This window comes from Habropoda laboriosa, unplaced genomic scaffold, assembly GCF_001263275.1.
Source record: "Habropoda laboriosa isolate 0110345459 unplaced genomic scaffold, ASM126327v1 scaffold128, whole genome shotgun sequence".
Taxonomy (NCBI): Eukaryota; Metazoa; Arthropoda; class Insecta; order Hymenoptera; family Apidae; genus Habropoda; species Habropoda laboriosa.
Genome location: NW_017100281.1, coordinates 546,883 through 564,696, shown reverse-complemented (window position 1 = coordinate 564,696; position 17,814 = coordinate 546,883). Strand labels below are relative to the sequence as shown.

The 17,814-nt window shown below is 34.6% G+C and overlaps 1 protein-coding gene across 1 annotated transcript; it reads left to right on the top strand.

Annotated features, from left to right (window-relative positions):
- Window positions 1-772: 772 nt before the first annotated feature.
- LOC108573632 (1-phosphatidylinositol 3-phosphate 5-kinase) lies at window positions 773-8,031 on the top strand. The gene is made up of 14 exons (XM_017936097.1): window positions 773-887; window positions 1,037-1,248; window positions 1,331-1,520; window positions 1,592-1,829; window positions 1,933-2,139; window positions 2,209-2,423; window positions 2,487-2,829; window positions 2,894-3,254; window positions 3,322-3,592; window positions 3,670-6,376; window positions 6,470-7,020; window positions 7,128-7,460; window positions 7,614-7,775; window positions 7,835-8,031. Exons 1-14 carry the CDS (start codon window positions 773-775, stop codon window positions 8,029-8,031), a joined length of 6,102 nt encoding a protein of 2,033 aa, XP_017791586.1.
- Window positions 8,032-17,814: the final 9,783 nt, after the last annotated feature.

Below are 17,814 nucleotides of genomic sequence, written 5' to 3'. Positions count from 1 at the left end.
TGTGTAGTGGTGACTAGCCTGCTGATGGGGTGGTGCGGCTCATACTCGGAGGAAAAGTTCATCAGAGTGAATTAGATATAGAGGGGGCCGTTGGAGCGGCATGTGGTCGCGAGCCGCCAGTTTAACAGCCTTGGTCTAAACCATTCATTTACACGGTAACTTCCCCTTAAGCAGCAGCAGTGTAGAATCGAAGAATAGTGGGGATGGCGTGACGGCCTATTTTCCGTTCAGTTGATGGGGCGATGACGTTAGAAGGCATCATCTTTACTTTGCGGATCTGTATCTTTCATTTTCCGCGTCAATCTTGGTTAACCTAAATCTAAGAATGGCATGCTAGTGTCTAGCACATTATAATCACGTCCGCGTGGTGGCGCACTGACCTGGTGTACCATGATTGGTGGATTTGCTATTCGCCACACACATATTTTTTTTTTTACAAGTAGCGTCACCTATCAGAGCCTTCGTAGCATTCCCTAGTAGTTGTGGCGTATTGTAACAGACATTTAACTAAGAAAATCTTATAAATTTTAATAAAAATTACTATATAAAATATCAAAGATTGTTTATCAAATGTACATGAAAGATATATTGTTAATTTTGTATCTCATATACAATGCCATCTATAGTGAGCGTGAGTATATTACGAACTAAAATATACGATCATCTGACAATCCTGTCAAAAACTTTTGTGTACGTTCGACGATGTATACGCGAAGGTGTCTTATGAAAAACTTATCTTAAAAATGTCTGTGAGAAGGTAGCATCGACAAAAATGAATAAAAATATGAATTCACCGTCTAAACTTACGGAGTTCGCTCCGTTAAGTCCCGAGGAGAGTCAACCTGTTGTAGCCTCTTTATTCTCAAAATTTTTTAACTTCACTAAAGGTAAAATTTTCCTATTTATTATGTATTAATTGTTTCAAATAAATTATTATTTATTAAAATAATCCAATTCATTTATTTTGTGTTGTGAATGTATACAAAAAATTACGAAAATAATGAATTTTTCATAGTACATAATGTTTAATTTTTAGGTTCACAAAATATTGATGATTCTACAGTATCTTCTATTAATGAAGATCAAAGCTCATCTGATTCTGAATCATGGAAACAATCAGAAAGTATCGAAAAATCACCTGAAGATGATAGCTCAAGTATAATGAACTTTCCATTGGATAGTCGTGAAGGCAGAAGTTTACCAAATGTATTAAAACGTATTAGTAATATTGTAGCTTTAAAAAGTAATGTAAGTTATTTTATATACATTATACATCATATATAAAGTAGAATGAATTATTCATTGTAATAATGTTATTAATTGATCCTAGAATTTACGTTCATATAAAGATTCTCAATTAAGAAGTTACTGGATGCCAGATAGTGTAAGTAAGCAGTGCTATGAATGTGGTGAACGATTCACAACATTTCGCAGGAGACATCATTGTCGTGTTTGTGGCCAAATATTTTGTTCAAAATGTTGTTCTGATCAAATTCCTGGAAAGATTATGGGATGCACTGGTATGACAATGATAGGAAAATATCTTTTATTTGTTACTTGTATAGTTATTCTAACAAAACTTTTGTTACAGGAGATCTTAGAGTTTGTACATATTGCTGTAAAGTAGTTTTGTCTTATTTACAATCATCAGATATGAGAAGTGATTTATCGGCAGATTTAAAAGCATTACAAGAGGATCTTCAAGTTAAATATGGAAATGATTCACTGCCTATAACTCAAAAAAGTGCAAATGAATCAGCAGAAAATGAAACTTCAATCTGTAGAAAACCAAGTGTAGGATATATGGAAGAAAAATATGCTACTGGACGGTAATAGTTCTTATTTATTTTCCTTTTCCTACTAAGCATTACAATTTGATATAATCTTAAGGTTTTGTGAAATATAGAGTTATCTTATGAATATATTTTTTAGATCAGCAACTAGTTATTTAACATCTCAAGAGCGATCTATTGTTTTACAAAATTCAGCATCTTTGAGAATGATTTATGAAGAATTATTCAGATCAAGCCAAGCAATTCTCTTACAAACGCACAGAATTAGGTTGAAAAGTTATCATAATTGCTTCCTAGCTAATGAATTAGTAAATTGGATGATAGCACAAAATAAAGCAGCTACACGGTATAAATAAAGTATTTATTTTCAAGTCTAAAAGAAGGAAAATAAATATTAAAATATAATATTTTATAGAGTGCAAGCTACTGCTATAGGACAAGCACTGTTGGAAGCAGGTTTCATTGAACCAGTAGTTGTTGATAACATGTTTAGTGACACGGCGACAATATTCAAACCAGTTAAATTATCTCATATGCAAAGTGTGGACTTGTTAACTGAAATACAAAATACATGTGATGCTCAAGAACCAGCATGGGTAAAAACAATTCCACAACATGATTCAACTACTGGTAATATACAATATTTAATATACGTTTTATGAAAACGAGATTACTAACACACATGTCATTTAGATTCAGAAAGTGAAACAAAACCTTCAAACTCAGCACAACAAAGTACTGGGCGTTTACCATCCTCAAGTTCAAGCTTTTATTTAGATTTAAATTTAGAAGCCTCTACTGTTACATTAAAAAGGCCTACATCAGAAGATTTAAATACAATTTCTGTAGATAGTAGTGATGGTGTAATTGAACAGAAAGATGTCATGGTGAAATCACATAAATGTAACTTCAAAATTGCTGATGATCTTCTAAGTGATACACTTCAGGTCCAAGAATTTAAAGAAAAAAATGGTTGGCATAAACCAACAAATCTTAGGACTGTATTTGGAGAATTATACGCCTATGAATGTTTAACGTAAGTACTACTTACATATTAATAAAAGCGATAATGTTTAATACGTAAATTTATTTAATTATAGATCTGCATATAAGCAACATGAAGATTCGTTAATTAAGCAACTTCTCAATAAAGAGGGCTTGTCGCAAACTTGGTCAGAAATAATACTTCCTATTGCTCATCAAATTATTGACCACGTCAAACCAGATTTAAATCATAATGTCGATGATTTAGATATTCGACAGTATGTACAAATAAAAAAGTGTCCAGGTGGAAGTAGAGATGATTGTGAAATTGTATCTGGTGTAGTTTGTACAAAAAATGTGGCACACAGAGGAATGAATGCAATGATAGCTCATCCAAAAATTTTGTTACTTCAGTGCGGGCTTATGTATCAGCGAGTTGAAGGAAAATTATTAAGTTTGGAACCTGTGATGTTACAGGTATTAAAAATTGAATACTTAACTGCATTATTCTTTCACATCACAATAAAAAATGTTCTGTTTATAGGAAAATGAATACTTAGGTCATACAGTTGCTAGGATCACCGCTCTTGGTCCAGATATTGTACTTGTGCATCGATCTGTATCAAGACTAGCACAAGATAGACTTAGAGAATGTGGGGTAACGCTCGTTTTGAATGTGAAGCTTAGTGTACTTGAAAGGGTTGCACGATGTACAGGTGCTAATATCGTAAATACTATTGATGCACATATAAGTGCAAGATACATGCTCGGTACATGTAAAAAATTTTATTTAAGAAATTTTTCAAGTGAAAAAAGTAAGTAATAAAAAATTCGAATTTCAAATTTTTTTTATTTCGGTCATGTGGAACTAAATATTTCTCTCTTCTTTTAGATAGTACTAAAACATTGATGTACTTTGAGGGATGTGCAAATCCACATCTTGGAGCTACAATTTTACTACGAGGTGATTCTCAGGCAGAATTAAAGAAAGTGAAAAGTGTAACTTCAATGATGATTTTTGCCGCTTATTCTTGGCGTCTTGAAAAATCATTTCTTATGGATGAATTTGCAACACCGCCATCTCCTAAGGATAATTCATTTTTGGATGAAACATCGCTGGATGATTCCACAGAGTTCAAAGAACCCAATAAAATACTGCATACTAAAAGTAGCGATGGTGATAATTCCATGTTGGTTCATAATAAAGAATATCCAGATTACACAGAAATTTTAAAAATATCAAAAGTTCAAGGAGATTCTGAAGGTGTATCGAATGATACACAATGTATAGACATCGAATGTTTAGCAACTAGAAGTACACTAACGAAAGATCTAGTTTCAGATCAGGTAGAAAATATGTTAAATTCAGAGTCTGTTAAAGAAATATCCTCTATATTATCCGAGGATGCTGATCCTTATGATACTTTGAAATTATTCAAACCAAAAACAAAATTTTTCGCAACTGATGTAAAAAGTTTAGAGGATTCCTTAAGGAGTAAAACAAATAATGGTAATTTAAATAATACCTATGGATTGGATATAAGTACTAATGAAGATCCAAACAGTACAATGGAATTATTTGGAAGTAAAATTACTGGAGAAGTAAATAAGAATGCAAAAGAAGAAAATGAAAAAGCAAAAATAAAAGATAAAGTTGTGTTAGAAGAGAAACGTATTTACGGTGAATCTATTAGTGATCGTAGTGATCCTCTCCACCAGTATTTAAATGAAGATAGACAAGATGTCTTTAGTCAAACTAGTCCAAATGGTCAGCATTTAAGCGTTGCTGATTTACCACTATTAAATAAGTTCAAGAAAGCACTGGAAGGAAGTATATTAAGTGTTTCGCCTTATTTAAAGTTTTCTATACCTTATTTGGAAACCGAGTCAGGAAGAAATTGTATATTACGAAGTTTCTTTCCGAGAGAGATTTTTTATTCTGTGCAATTTATGGATAACGTGAAGGAAATTAAAGCGGGTAATGTATCTGTAGAACAAACTGGAACTGAAAATCCGTTTATGAACTTGAAGTTGAAGCCACAGCATCCGTTTGTTCAAGCAAGATTAACTACAACTATCGATAATCGAGAAGTACAAGCTTTATTGTCTAATTTTAGAGCATGTGGCAGCCGACTATATCCAACAAATAATGTTTTATTGGATAAACAACAAGTTGTAACGCAGTCTGAAGTAAACGATCAAGTTCCAATATGGCCTGATTGCTTAGATCCCGCTAGTCATCAACGTTTATCTGTCTTATTTTGTAGCTTCTCACATACTGGTAGCGATACACCAGCGTTTTGTGTAAATCCTTCGGTAGTTAATATGGATTTGTATGGAAGGAATGATATAGCACTCGGGCGTTTCTTAGAACGTTACTGTTTAACATCTGAATATAAGTGTCCTGCTCAAGCATGTCGAGCACAAATTGCTCAACATATTCGACGATTTGCGCACGATGGCGGATGCATACACATTAGTTTAAGTGAAATGAACACCGAACCGTTTTCTCAAGAAAATACGGATCAAATTTTAATGTGGAGCAAATGTGTGAAATGTAAAAGTGTTTCACCAGTGGTACCAATGTCAGATGATACTTGGTCTCTGTCTTTTGCAAAATTCCTGGAACTACGTTTTCATGGAAGTACGTACATTAGGCGGGGTACGGACACCTGTCAACATTCGCTACATCATGATCATTATCAATATTTCACTAAGAAAAACATGATCGCCGTGTTCAAATATGCAAAAATATCGCAATGGGAAATTTCCCTGCCACCTCCTTTGATCAACATTATGTATGATCCCAAACAACATGCAGACGTGATAGAAGAGATGAAAAGTATAGCATTGAAAGGAGACGAAGTTTTCTCCTCTATACGAGAAAAATTAACAATTTTACAAACGGATATTGATAGTTTAAATGCTGCTAAACAACAGCTAACTAAAGATCAACAATATTTTAAAAATAAAATAGAAGAAATTCAATTGAAATTGACATCTCCAACTCTGGAAAATAAAAAACTTGAAGGAAAAGTGTCCGAGAAACAAGTTCAAGCTTTGATGTTCAGAATTGAAGATGGAATTGTAAGTCTTAAACGGCTCATATCAGAAGTTGTGTGTACTTGGAATGCAAAAATCTTAGAAATATCTGCTAAAAAGAAGGATGAAAGACCAAGACGATTTACTGAGCGATCATTAACAGTTGGAAGTAATAGCATAATTGACACAGACGGTTACATAACCGAAGATACTGCATCAGAATCACAGATAGAAGATTTGAGTCCAATATCTACAGATTATAACGCTACTGAAGCTATTACTACTGCACAACAGGACATACAAGGAATGGAAGGTGTAGAAAATTTGGTTAATGAAATTTTAGAGAGTAACAATCCTGAAGATATTGTTGTTGCTCAAGGTTCTCCAAAAATGCATCAAAGATCACATTCTGATGTTCTACCTACTGCTTTAGATGATGTGCTAGATAAGAAAAAGAAGAAAAAAACAATCTTGTCGCAATTATTACCTTCTGTTCCAGTTACTCAACCAATATCAAATCCTTTAGGAATTTTGGAGCATCATTTACTTCCTGTTGGGTTTGTTGATTATATTGAAACATTTTTGTATTATAGAAAGAAGAAAAATATTATGTATAATTACGTAATGTTTCAAAATGTTCTGTTTTACAGGTCAATTGTACGTATAGTGGTGTACGAGTCAGAACCCTCATCTATAATTGCATATGCTCTAGATTCACATGACTATAAGCATGCGCTCCATGAATTAATGCGCACAACGAAAGGGTCGGATTTAAACCCTAGTCCACTGAATAAACGTAAATTCCCGGAAAATAAAGAGAATATTCCTGATATAATACAATCTGGAGAATTTAAGCGACCGTCTGTTTTATCATTTTTCCGAGGAAATAGTCCGAATCCTGTGAGTCCCGTGGATTCCGACAAAAGTATTTCAACTACAGATACTAACGCTCCAAATCTTGCAACGACCACAGAAGTAGACGAAGACAAAAAAACCATAAAACAACAGAATTACATTGAAGTTCAGTTCAATGACGCGACGACAAATTTCTATTGTAGAATATATTTTGCTGCACAGTTTGCTGCTTTCAGAGAAAGCGTTTTACCTTGTGGCGAAGATGGATTTACAAGAAGTTTGAGTCGAAGTGTGCTGTGGGCTGCAAGAGGTGGAAAAAGTGGAAGTACTTTCTGTAAAACTCGAGGTACAAAATTATAAAAACATATATACTAACGTTACATAATAAGATCCAAAATAAATTTCTTTATGCACTATTAATTTTGTTATGTATCAACACTTCCTTTGTTGCAGATGACAGATTTATTATAAAGGAAATGTCTAGACTAGAAATGCAAATATTTCTTGAATTTGCACCGAATTATTTCTCCTACATGGAAAAATGTCAACAGACAAAACAGCCAACGTTATTAGGGAAGATAGTCGGTGTTTACAGGGTATCTTTTAAAAATAATACGACAAATGCAGCCCTTCGAACCACTGTATTGGTGATGGAAAATTTGTTTTATAAGAGAACGATAACAGACAAATTTGATTTAAAGGGATCAGTCAGAAATCGTCTTGCAAATCCTGATGATACATGTCATGAAGGAGAACTTGTATTACTTGATGAAAATTTGTTAAATAGTATGTGTCGTGTTAATACTGCTTTACATACAGGGTGTTCGGTTACTTCTGGGAGAAAATTTAGGGGTGATTTTAGAAGTCGATATAAAATAAAAAGTAATCGAGCATCCCACATATGGAAATTGTTTAAATTAATATAAATTTTATTCCTAGTGAGTTGCGATTCTCCGCTGTATATTAGATCGCATTCAAAAGCGGTTTTGAATAGAGCCATTGAACAAGACACAAAATTCCTAGCTGATAATTCTGTGATGGATTATTCGCTACTAGTAGGTTTAGATCCAAATTCAGATGAACTTGTTCTAGGTATAATAGGTAAGTTTAAAAAATATTTAACGATTGCAGGACTAATTTTAAAGATGTTATAATTACAGACTATATACGAACTTTTACTTGGGACAAAAAATTGGAAACAATGGTGAAGAAATCGGGTATATTAGGTGGCCAAGGAAAATTGCCAACAATAATATCACCAGAAGAATATCGAGCCCGTTTTATAGCTGCTATGCATCGATATTTCTTACCTGTACCGGACAGGTGGTCTGGTTTAGGTAGAGGTGTAGAAACATAAAAAATGTAACTTCTAAATAGTGAAATTTTCAATTTTTCAAAAATGCTACATACTAAGTGTACTGTATATACAAAATGTTAGAAAAAAGGATTATCCACTTTAAGGATGTACAGTGAGTGTTTGCTAAATATACAAAGAAAAGTTTCCAAATATAAATATAAGATTTTGATGAAACTTATGCATTTGAAAAGATACTTGATTCATACTTTTGTTACGTACCAACTTCCACGTTAAAAGCGAGTAAAAATATCCTTTACAGTTGGAATTGAAAATCTCATTTTTCAATATCTCGGGAATTTTTTGGGTTTAGAAAAATGGTTCGAGCATAGCAATTACTTATTTTAAGTGTATTTTGTTACAAAATATTAATTCATTTTCAAATAAATTTAAACAGGAAATACGGATAAATTGGAATTTTGTTTTTTGGCATTATAACAGCAAATTATAGTTGTATAGGGGATGAAAAAAAAATTGTAGAAATTTGATGTTTAGGCAATTATATTGCTAGTATGCAGGTATAACAGCTCCATGCGTTGTATTTTCCTGTGAAGATCTCGACGGTTTCAATTTTAATCTCATCGAAATGCTTGAGAGACCATCTTTGGGTTTTCATTGTCACTTTACTGGGTACTATACTCGCCTTCAAAGTGGATAACCCCTTTTATTAAACATATTTTCTATGTAACTAATATATGTAAATCTATCAAGTCGGGTTGCAACTGAAATATATATACAGTAAGTTGCATTGAATCGTGCCACGACACTAAGCAAATGCGTGGCGGTAGTTTTATGTGAAAAGCGTGTGATGTGCAAGCGACATACCCAGAAATTATTCTGGCAGCAACCGTCAAAGAGACTGCAGAATTTACTTGATGTCGGTAAATTGGTAATTGACATATCGACATTGTAGTTTATGTAATGCCCGTTATTCTTCACGAAGAATGATTCTTAAATTATATGTTTATTGCCAATAGTTATACATATTGTTTAAATAAATGCAGTGCTTGTCATAGAAATGAAGAAATACGACTACAAATAATGTAATATAGAATGTATACTTCTGTTAAAAGAAAAGATATTGATACTGTAATCGAAGCGTAACAAAATTGAAACCGATTATTACCAAAATATAGATTTTGTTATTGTCATATTTTATTTCGTAAACATTTTTAATGTTTGTTGTTATTAACTGTCCAGCGCATTCCTTCCGCTCGTCATATTTTCTACGCAAGGCTATACATATGGTTAAGATCTGGCGACACATTGAAATTGCAAGAACAAGGAATTCTTGTGAAATATACGATGAGCGCGTGGGAAGCAGTAAGGGGTCACCAGAGTTCTTCGAACATCCAGACTCTAGAGAAATCAAATCATTGATAGAAATGGTTCTTGGACTGATTTCTAAATATACATATCTTTCTATATACGCGAAAGATGGAGACACTCGTAATAGGTATTTTTCAAGGCCGCAGAAAAACAATTAGGAACATCTCTTGGATATAGGAAACGGTCTTTGTCAAAGCCTAGTTTATTGCAACAAACATTGCAAACATGTAAAAAATAAAATATAACAGTAAATAAATCTGTATTATGAAGAAGAAACTTTATTTTGTTTAAAATCTGGTTATAATTTGTTTCTAAGAGTATCGAAGTGTGCGCTTTACTTATCCAATACTTTACCGTTAATTACATGCATTGACAGTGTTTACGGAATAAAATATGGCAATGAAGAAATTTGTATTTTGGTAATAAACAGTTTCAATCTTGTTACACTTCAATTACCGTGTCAATATCTTTTTTTTTTTTTAACAGAAACATGCATTCTGTATTACATTTCATTTGTATTTCTTCATTTCTATGATAATTTGTACGTGGTGATGTAATATTGCATTTATTTAAATAATATGTATGTTACCGGCAAAGTGTAAAGTTCAGGTAATGTATGCTGGATTTTACATTTTGCCGAAGATATGTATAATTATTGGCTATAAACATATAATTCAAAATCCATTTTTCGCGAAAAGTAACGGGCATTATATACATAAATCAAAATGTCGGTATGTCAGTTATCAATTTATACATCAAATAAACGTCGCAGTCGCTTCGATGCAAACTGTTAAGATGGCTGGAGTCAGACTAATTTCTGCACATATCGTTTGCGCATCGTACTTCATTTGATATAGAAGTGCCGCCATCACGCGTTTATTAGAGTGAAATGAATCTATGAAACCTAGTGTAATTGTGTATTTATGGAATTATTAATCGAGATCACATTTTGTAATGAAAAAATAATGAAAATGTTATCATTATTATTGCAACGAAAAATCTGTTTATATAGTTAAAATTTCATAATTTATTTAATAATCTGATGTTTGAATTATGTCGCTTCTATTTGTATCGCGTGCACATAATAAGATGCTCATCAAGTTTTTATACAAATGATCCCTCTTCAGTAGGTTGGCATATACATATGAAATGTCACTTCGAAGATTGAAATTGGCGATTGAAATTTTATTTTGTTAATTATTATAAACTATTTTAAAGAACAACTTGGCTGTAGTATATAGGGTGGGGCATGTAGATATCTTCGCCGTTTATTAATATATGAAAGAATCGTTTAGGACAAAGTTAAACTGTTCAAAGAGGTGAACAAAATGCTAAAACGAAAAATCTGTTCAAGGTCCTCGGTATTTTTCTATAGTATATATTTTTATATACCCTTACAGAGCATAAAAAGACAAATTCAACAACTTAAACAAAGTACATACCACTCGGAACATTTGGCCTCGAAATATTTTCATCCCCACTACATGTATGTATTGAATATTAATAACATTTATCATACCATTATTAAACTTTACTATTTACTACTCATGAATAATCGGAATAGAGGAAAGCTGTTAAAAACGTAAATTTAATACTTTCAGAAGGTTATGTAAACGTTAGGACAGTTTACGAGTGCTTTATAAAATTCAAGGCTATTCATTTTTCATTGGAAAATAAGACAAAGGAAAGGTCTGGAAGTTACACCAATAATAATATTTTAAAAAAGATAATTGAATATAATTCACGATATATGGAATGAAAGAAGTAGCACTTCAAATAAAACTACTATACATACAACGTCGATTATCTAAACGTTGCTTAACGGAAACGCCGATTATCCGAACATTGATTATCTGAAGGACCGATTACCGGAACAGAGATCGAGTCACGCATCTATAGCACCGCAAGTCGTATACCAACACTGTTTACATTTTGAAACACGTATCCTTCATGCTTTAAATGTTCGGGTCCAGTATTTCGTCTGAGTTTAGTATAGGAGGTTAAAAAAGTGTTTGCATATCTACTTTTTCTGCAACAATTTTACACAAAGAAGGGATACATTAACAAAAAATGTATACATTAATAGTCTACTATACAGAACGGTAAGATGTACATTAAAAATTCATAACAATGAATTACAAAAGAATAATACGATACACATAAAAATTTGTCGATCAAAGAAGTATTTGTACGCCTATGATTCTAGTGCTAAATCTGGATTTCACGCATGCGTCGAAACTACGTCCAAAACGTAAACAAGAGTTTCTTTACATTAGTGGCCTTAGTTTGCACCGAATATATGTAGTATACATACAGGGTGGGGCATTTAAATGGGAACACCTAAATATCTCTGTTATTGTTGGTCGTATGAAAAAACTCCAGAGGACAAAGTTATATCGTTTCAAGGGGCACATCTGATGATGAAAAAAATTTTTTCCAGTCATTTTTTTACGAGATTTCAAGGTTATCGGTATTTTTTTAAACGGAACCAAGTATTTTTTTGTTCATATTCTTGTGGAGGGTAGAATGATAAATTCAACCATCTGAATAATGTCTATTATACTGTGCAGTATATTATTAAAAAAATATGAAGAAACTAAAAGTATATACAAGCCACAATCAGACCGGTCAAAGGTACTCATGCTTAGAGTACTTAAGCTACCACTTTTTGCTATCTCAGACAACATACAATACATATGAGACATATGTGAGAAAAAGTGAATTTTATACAATTGTTTGGAGGAATTTCGGGTGAATACAAGAGTACAAAGTACATTCAGAAATTACTGCTGTATTTAAAGGAATAATAGTGATACCCTACTATCTCATACTTACATCAACTTTTTCTAACATTTAAACAATTTTTCAACGAATAAGTTGTTTTAGAATGAAGAACGCGTAGAAGCACTTGAAAATTTTTTATATTACAAAAATAATGTTTTTTACAAGTCTAGAATAATGACATTGGTTAATCATCGAAACAAGTGCATAGAGCCGTGTGGAAATTATTTTTTTAATGACATATTATATATACCAACCTATGATACATGTGCAAAGGGTATGGACGAGAGATATAAAATTATATAAAAGTCTATGAAAGCACCATTATTAATGTTTTATTTAATCACTTTTTTCAAAATTATGTACATGAACATTATTTATTATTGTTGATAGTCAAATAAACAATAATAATAATAATAATAATAGCTTTAACGTAATAGTATCTTTATAATAATCTAGATCAGTGTTCCGAAATTTCTACGCGACTAAAATGAACAAAGCTTCTCTAAAAATATCGCGTTACGCCAATAAAATTTTAATATGTACCGTACATATCTGATGATCAGGTCACAAAAACAAAGTATAACGTGTAAAGTATACTTTAGTAGATTACGGGACACTGGTCTATACGTTACAAATACAAAAAAGATATTAAAGCGTATACCTTACAGAAAAACATCTCGTCATACCTAATTTTCGTACGACACTTTTTTTTACTATATTTACATAAATGAATGAACAGTGATGAAGCTGCAGCGAAATTCGAATACTTGAACTATTCCATCTTTGAAAAATTAGATTATACTGGTCATAGAGTCCTTTATACTTTTCGAGACTATTGCAAGCAAGAAATTTGCAAAATGATTTATTCAATCGAACTTTTCATATACGTTTTCGGAACTGAATATGAATCCACGTAAATGCGACGTGAACTATTTAAAATACAACTATTGTGAAAAAATAAACCTCGGATGCACGTCGTCGGTGACTGTTCTATGTAAGAATGATTGAACGAAATAAGTTTTATTATTATACTGTAGTCAAGCTAATTACAATAAGCTGCCGTACAAGAATTTCTGTGAATAACATACGAAATCTATGATTAAATCATTTTTATACATGAAACAGTACGAAATCTCTATTCGTATTCCTATTTGTAAATTCAATTGACGATGAAACAGCTCAGCTAATATGGCTCCATTGCTTATTTTTTCTTGTAGAAAAAAATGACCTACACTGGATACTATCTGAGCAAATGTGTTTTCTCTGTGTGTGAACTACTTTTCAGAAATGTATATAGTTCTTCGAATAACTTTACATAAATACTTAAGTGGACATTACATAATCGGTAAATTCCTTTTTACAATTTTTTACATAATCATTCGTTGTAATTTCGCATACATTATAATATTAGCCTCGTGTGTTTTCATTCATCGCTCGCTTCGCATCGAGTATGAACAATTTCTTTTTGCCTTTCGTCAGACGTTTTATTATTTATTATTATTACAAAAAAATGCCGACAAGATCGGATTTTGTTCCTTTTCTTTTCTTTTTTTTTTTTTTTAATAAAATCTCTATTTAAAGTATGATCGTCGTTAATAAAAAAAAACAATAGGCGATCAGAAATACGAGTGAGATATAAGGTTTTCCGACTCGTGGCCAACTAGAATCAAATTATATTCACAATCTCTCGCATTTGACTACACGAAACAAAAAAAAAAAAGGAAATAAACTAACATTCATCGCTAAGCGCTATCCAGTGCCGGCAATTTTTTGTACTATGATGTGGAAGTAGTATTCGATTTCTCATTAACTTCCGCGGTCCAGACAGACCGCAAACGTTTTATATCTAACCGCCGATCTGTAGATCGAGAAATAACAAGGAGGATACCCAAGGCGGTGGAAGCGGCTTCTCGCTACTCATTTACATCAAGCGGCATTCTGGACGCATACTAATTTCATAAACGCTAAGGAGAGTATCGCTGTGTCTTTCATAGTCATAGGAACTACCGTCCCAGCAGCATGATTAAAAAAAAAAAAAGGAGAAAGAGAAAGAGAAGAAAAGTAAGAAATAGTCTTTTTGCAACTTCTGCTCGTGTGCTTTTTATTTTCTTTCCTCCTTTATTTACCCCCCCCCACGTGTATCACTAGAATATCATTCGAAGAAGGAAGAAGAGTGTTGTTCCTTTCCGAGAGGCTCGATCACAATCGGCATTCTTTTTCAACGTGTACACGTGAAAGAATAACAAGAATAAACAATCGATGGTCGTCCCGGTGTTAGGAATTCCCGATGATTTTCTCGTCAACCACTTGGGCTAATAGGCAAGGCACCGTGATCTTGGCGTTCCCATAAAGACAAAAAGCATCTGGGACCCGCCTAGATCCAAAAAAAAAAAAAACCATCGACATTAAAAGCATTAGAAATCTCTTCAGACTTTCCCACCAAGATAGAGATGACACGGGATTTGCCGAATCTAGAAAGAGCATCACTCTCTTCTGCTTACCTTATAAAATCCTAAGTCACAGCGACCCAGAGTGATTTCAGTTACAACTTTACCCCGGTGTGTTACTCTGTCACTCCGCGATCCCGTTGCACGCCTTCCTCTCGAGTGCAGTAAAGTCTATTTCTTCTTCGGTAAAGCTTTTGCACTGGGAAAACACCCGCGTAACAAGAAATTTCTGGTGGCAGCAGTGGGTTAGGTTACGACAGTCCAAGCAATTTCGTAGAAGAAAGCAGATGTGATCCGTGCGTATACTTGGGATGCGCTGCTGATTACCTCGGTAATCAGCGAGAAAACAGAAGAATTCGTGCAATCGAAACTGTTAATTACCATGTAATTAACTACGAAAACTCTACTATATAATACCGCTGCTTGTATTCGGTTAACCAACGAACCGACATTCAGCGGAATGGGTTTAGAATTAATATCAGGGGAATCACACCAGATTCGGTTGGCGGAAATCTTGGACGCATTTCACATCGACTGATGTCCGGTGGTCTGTCAGAGCGATCACCTGAATTACATCTTGACGTTTGCATCGAGAAACTCGGATTTATTTTTAAGTACCTCTTCTTGCTTATCTGATTACGCTTACACTTCCATGGGTCACCGACAAGTACGGTTTCGACCTTGCAGGGGGCGCCAGATGTTTGCCTTTTTCACCGGAATAGGTTAGTCGTAGCCGGCGCTTTGATTATTGCCAGTAAGAGGAGATAGACGTCTGGCACTTTGATGTATGATATCGTTGGAATAGGAGAAAGAGTAACAACCAGGAACCTCAACTAGCCGAGATAATGCAGCTCGAAAAGGGAGAAGCTGTGCGATGTCATCTTCCACTTCTGTAATGGAGATTGTTGACGAGTTTATTAGTGAAACGTACAACCTTCCCTCTCCCACTCCTCTCTCTGCCCAAGTCGACGCATCGGGATTTCTTCGCTGAATTCGATCGTAATTCAATTTACAAACAAACGATTACCGCGGGCTATACAGCGTTTCGGAAAGTAGTAGGCTGGGGCCACTTAGGCAAATGTACTACGGATACATTTGCGACATATCAAGCAACCTCCTTAGCGAGTTAACGAAGCAGGAGGTTCCAGATCGTGGATGCGGCGAATAGATGGTGTGGGATTCTGTACATCGGTAGAGTATTCAAGAATGACGACAACATGGAATCCTACCGCGATTTTAGAAATTTGCATTATACATCAGGTTTACCGCGTTAACTTGTACATGCTCTTGTATAGGGTTTATGTTGCGCGATATTCCTAATTCGGTATTGAGTCCTACTCCTGTTCCTGTTGGCTAAGGAAGTTCGACAAGTGTTGGCCGTTGTGACCCAAATTCCCATAGCAACTGCTACCCTGTTGCGCGCAGTTGGTCGCATTGATTCTAATGACGTATGGCATTCATTCTTGCCAAGCAATCCGGAGCCTACCGCTGAGTGGATTGTTCTTTATCTCAACCCTACTAATATCCAAGACGTCATTGAGACTCTGCATAACCCCGCAACCGAAAGAGCGTTCCGTGATGGATTTAGGGCAAGACACCGCTGATGGATCCGTCCTTGCAAATATCAACGAGATTTGGCCGGCTGACTATAGCACTGACTCCCTACAGGTTGAGGTCCACGCGTATAATAACCTGGTGGCGCGTGTGAGCTCTAGATTACCAAAGAGCTTTGTGTCGACTATGCCAACTGAGGGATTGGCTTCGAAAGCTGGTGTGATCTCAATGGACTCTCATCCAATGCGTATTGAGAGCAATTTTATCTTATCTCAAACTACGCCTGTACGTAAATCAAAACGTACTATGGCAGGAACTACCGAAGTGGTGGAGACGGTCCAGAGCGAGTATCGGTTTCTAGGCGAGGTTGTTCGGAACCTGACGCAATTAGCGTCTGTTTGGTCGCCCGACTCTAGTATAACCGGAGTTCGGCTGACTGTCGGAGCAGCTGTGATGGTTGGTGAGCGGGCTGGAGGTGAGGCGTACGTCCGTTTGCAAGTAAATGCGAAGCGTTTGGCGCACATCTCGCCAGGCGTAGCGTTGAACGCTACTGTGGACACCCCACGACCTAAGACGTAGTCGCCCCATCCTGGATGGGGAGAGACCATTAACAATAATTTCTCAATGACTGGTTCATTCTCCCCCATACTGGGTAGTGGCAATGCCACGTTACGTTTGGCGACACACCAAAATAACGCTCCAAGTGGAGATCGTGGATTCGAAATCACATCATGGACAAGGAGGAATTACCTAATCGTAAAGCAGTAGATGTGGTCGTAGGAAAGATATCGAGGTTCTGTATGAATTCATACAATGTACTCATGCTACGTGAAAAATCACGTAATGCCGTTGAATAAACGAATATATGTGTGTGTGTGTGTGTGTTCCTTCAATTATTGACTCGTTATGCCGACTTTTAAGATAAGAATTGAGGACTATTAGAAACTACAAATTATCTGTTCGAAGACAAATGTCGCTTGGGCAGAGTAGAGATTCTGTCCACCAATACCTAAAACGATTTACTGATTGCCAACCAGAGAGACTTCGGTTTTAACTTTACGAGTAGACACACTGTCACACTGCGATCCCCTTGTACACTACCGCTCAAAAGTACCTGGACATTTCCTTATTCTCTACAAAATGTAGTTTAAGTTAGTAGAAAAAGTATTTACACTCATTTTATCTTTTGTAATTGTTATTATTATGTATACTAAAGTATCGTAGCACGCTAAAATTTATTTTTATGTACAAATTACATAATTAAAATGCAATAATATAATTTCTGTTTTATAAAGACGAAACCTAATGGAACGATTTCGTTGTTTGAGAAGGTCTGAAGATTTAGTTTATTTCATTTCTATGGTACAGATCGATTTCAGAGAGTTCTCCTATTAAGTTATGCTCTCTCGATAGGGATAAGAATGGAGCTAACGCTTTGCTTTAGTTCGTCTGTTGCTTTTCCTATGTTCAGTTATGAATTCGAAACGAGAATTATCTTTACTCTTGCGGAAAAAGGATACTCAATTCGAGAAATTGCTTTAAGGAAGAAAATTCTGAAGTCGACAGTGCATGACACTGTCAAGTGTCCGGATACTTTTGAGCGGTAGTGTACGTCATCTTCTTCGGTACACTAAAATCTTTTCTTCTTCGGTAATGTTCGGTACTTAGAGAA

Bases quoted from the DNA above. Each gene is read 5' to 3' on its own strand.
- LOC108573632 (XM_017936097.1), top strand. From the start codon at position 773: ATGAATAAAAATATGAATTCACCGTCTAAACTTACGGAGTTCGCTCCG. The intron at 3,593-3,669 runs GTAAGTAATAAA...CTCTTCTTTTAG, and splicing joins AAATTTTTCAAGTGAAAAAA to ATAGTACTAAAACATTGATG. The intron at 7,461-7,613 runs GTATGTGTCGTG...TTTTATTCCTAG, and splicing joins TGATGAAAATTTGTTAAATA to TGAGTTGCGATTCTCCGCTG.